Source organism: Agrilus planipennis, unplaced genomic scaffold (genome assembly GCF_000699045.2).
Source record: "Agrilus planipennis isolate EAB-ADULT unplaced genomic scaffold, Apla_2.0 scaffold80, whole genome shotgun sequence".
NCBI classification, from domain to species: domain Eukaryota; kingdom Metazoa; phylum Arthropoda; class Insecta; order Coleoptera; family Buprestidae; genus Agrilus; species Agrilus planipennis.
The window spans coordinates 177,456-180,153 of record NW_020438873.1 but is presented as its reverse complement, the minus strand read 5'-3'; the positions used below and the strand labels follow the sequence as shown (position 1 = coordinate 180,153).

General features: G+C 29.8%; 2 protein-coding genes across 2 annotated transcripts in view; both read right to left on the bottom strand.

Annotated features, from left to right (window-relative positions):
* Nucleotides 1–1,409, bottom strand: part of LOC112903975 (zinc finger protein 37-like) — a 4,829-nt gene extending 3,420 nt beyond the window's left edge. The window contains exons 1-5 of the mRNA XM_025979620.1: nucleotides 1,047–1,409; nucleotides 731–965; nucleotides 440–681; nucleotides 152–353; nucleotides 33–58 (exon numbers count right to left, since the gene is read on the bottom strand). Of these exons, the coding sequence (XP_025835405.1) occupies nucleotides 33–58; nucleotides 152–353; nucleotides 440–681; nucleotides 731–965; nucleotides 1,047–1,214 (873 nt within the window). The 5' untranslated portion in view covers nucleotides 1,215–1,409. The remainder of the gene's footprint in view (nucleotides 1–32; nucleotides 59–151; nucleotides 354–439; nucleotides 682–730; nucleotides 966–1,046) is intronic.
* Nucleotides 1,410–1,711: 302 nt separating this feature from the next.
* LOC108734753 overlaps nucleotides 1,712–2,698 on the bottom strand; it is a 2,397-nt gene continuing 1,410 nt past the window's right edge. Inside the window, exon 2 of the mRNA XM_025979464.1 lies at nucleotides 1,712–1,938. Coding sequence (XP_025835249.1) covers nucleotides 1,780–1,938 — 159 coding nt within the window. The 3' untranslated portion in view covers nucleotides 1,712–1,779. The remainder of the gene's footprint in view (nucleotides 1,939–2,698) is intronic.

The following is a 2,698-nucleotide window of genomic DNA, read 5'->3' as shown; positions in this document are numbered from 1 at the left end:
TAATATAAGAATTCCTTCCCACATATTTCAACTTCATGTTTTTTTCTTCTTCTTGATACTTTGGAAGAAAAATGCCAATTAATTTCTGGTTGTGTCCAATCATGTCACATATTTACTAGTTTCTGCTTCATTTAGAAAAAATCCAAAATACCTTCATTCTTAAATGTATTCCTCATTTTACTTGAGACTCTGTTAACTATAATTAATTCTCCAAGATTATCACCATCTTTACTTTGTAAGCGACCAATAATTTCATTATCTTCTAAGTGATCTGCTTTACCATGTTCATAATCTGATGTTGAATCTTCACCTATAACACCTTCTTCTAGAAAAATTCTTTCCAGTTCTTTCCCCTGCAATGGCATTAACAAATGAAATAAGAAAAGGAATTACACTTTACTATCAAAATTAATACAGTATATTTATATTTAAAACTAACCTGGACAACTTCTTGAAATCTTGTAGGTACTTTTATTTTCCTTTTTCTTCGTCCATCATTGTCAGTTTCAGGTTCATCTTCAGATTCAGGTTTGACTTTTGTCTCTTTTTGCGGCTCATTTTCATTGCACTCTGTAGTTATCGTTTTGGGTGGCCTACCGCGTCTTCTCTTTGGTTTTTCTGAACCCGCAGCAAGTACTGATAGTGAATGTTCAGGTGGATATAAGGAGCCATTCGATAATACTATAAAAATTGACTTCTAATTATGCTAAGACAGTATTATACACATTACCTTGAATAAAAATATTTCTGCCATTCTCATCTGTTTGTACATATGTATTAACTGCATTTTCCAGAGTTGTCTTTTCAATATCTCCATCTAAGTGTTCTTCAGTTTCTTGTAATTGCAACAAATCACGAAGCTTTTTCTGACCTTCTAAAACCAGATCTAAAAATTGTTTAGTGGCTTCCACTTGAATGTAACAACCTGGACAAATTAACTGTGGCAATTTTCCGTCATCATAAACCTACAGAAAAGGACGTTTTTAATGCAATGACTGCAGATTAGATTTTTTAATTTATATTGTAAATGTAAATGGTGTTAATACCTTCAGGGGCAAATATTTATTAATAAGCTGACTTAAATCAGATTCGTTTTCGTTTTTCGGAAAAATTTTTGTACCATTTAGATTTTCATTTGCACATAATCGGCAAAGATAAGAATCGTATAAATATGGTGTAACCTTCACTGTTCCATCATGGACTTTGTTTTGCATTGCATATGTTTTGATTTAGTTTTTGTCCTTTACCACACAAAATCGTACTTTAAACTAAACTATTTACAAATAGCATGCTAAATTTGCACTTTGGGTATATATTAATTGGTATGCCAATTTGGTAACAAATCGTTTTCTCAAAATTGTCTCAAAAATCATAGCCGTAATCATAGCTCAAAATTTTTCAGTTTTACATGACGGCATATTACAGAAAACTATTTATTATTTTGTAGTTGTCTGTTGAATCTATTGTATATTTCTGTTATGATTTTTCAATAATTACTAAGATGGCGCTTCAAACAAAAAATTAAATAACTATTTCTTATATTTGCTAAAAGGTGGCCTTTAAATCATTTAAAGCATAAATAATTCAAGATGACTAGTGGGGGAAAAGTTTAAATTGTAGCAATTACTTTTTATAATCATATGTATTACTCGTATCATATATATGTGCAGCAATACAATAAAACTCATCAAATACTGATTAAGCACATATGTCATCGTTTCCTTCAATTTTATTTATTTAGAAAACAACAAACACACACATCATACTGTTTCTTAATATTCAAATAGAAGTAACTTTTTTTGCAGTAAACGGACTAGTGTGTGCTGATCCACTTTTAGTGTCCAAACTAGCCGATTCTTCGGCTTTTGATTTTAATCTTTCTATTAACATTGCTTGTATATTTGCCGATACTTCTGCTGGTTCTCCATCTGTATATATCTAAAATGTGATCATATAATCATTAAAATCTACGAATCTAATTCGCAGACATATTTGGGCTTATTTTGATTCGAGATGAACGCATTTCATAATTGAAATAAAGCAACCTTAAATAAGTTAAAAGTTGCAAAATCAATTAAATGTCGATAGTTTAAGTAAAATTTGCGAAATTACATGTACGTTATTTAATTTTATAAGAAACATTATTTTGTTAATTTTGTAAGTGGTATTTCTTATACGTATTTCCCGCAAGTTCTAATCAATCCTATTTACCGCTTACCGAGCCAGATGCGGCAAATAGTGGTTGTACCTTGCCTCTTTTTGTATCAATCTTTAGTTGCTTATAGTTTGTTGGCGTGAGTTCACAGTTCACATTCACAGTAAAGTAAGAATTATCATGGCCACGAGTTGTGTTGTGAAGTTATTTTTGTTATTTACAATCTCAACAAAAATTAAATCTACTTTAAACTACAAAAACGCGTTCTTTGGGATCATATAAAACTAATAATAGTTACCGGTAAAAAGATTTGCGGTTAGATTAGATTAATAAACAAAGTGACTACTGATTATTTAATATAATGAGAACTTTAACGAGAACCTGTACATTTGAAGACAATTGTTAGTGACAGTTTTATTAAGAAAAAAATTAGTTATGCAGAGTTTAACAACAAAAATCTCCATAAAAGAAAAACTCACACTTCAGATTGGTAAGTTAATCATTTAATTTTAATTAAAAACATAATTAAATGTAATTATAATT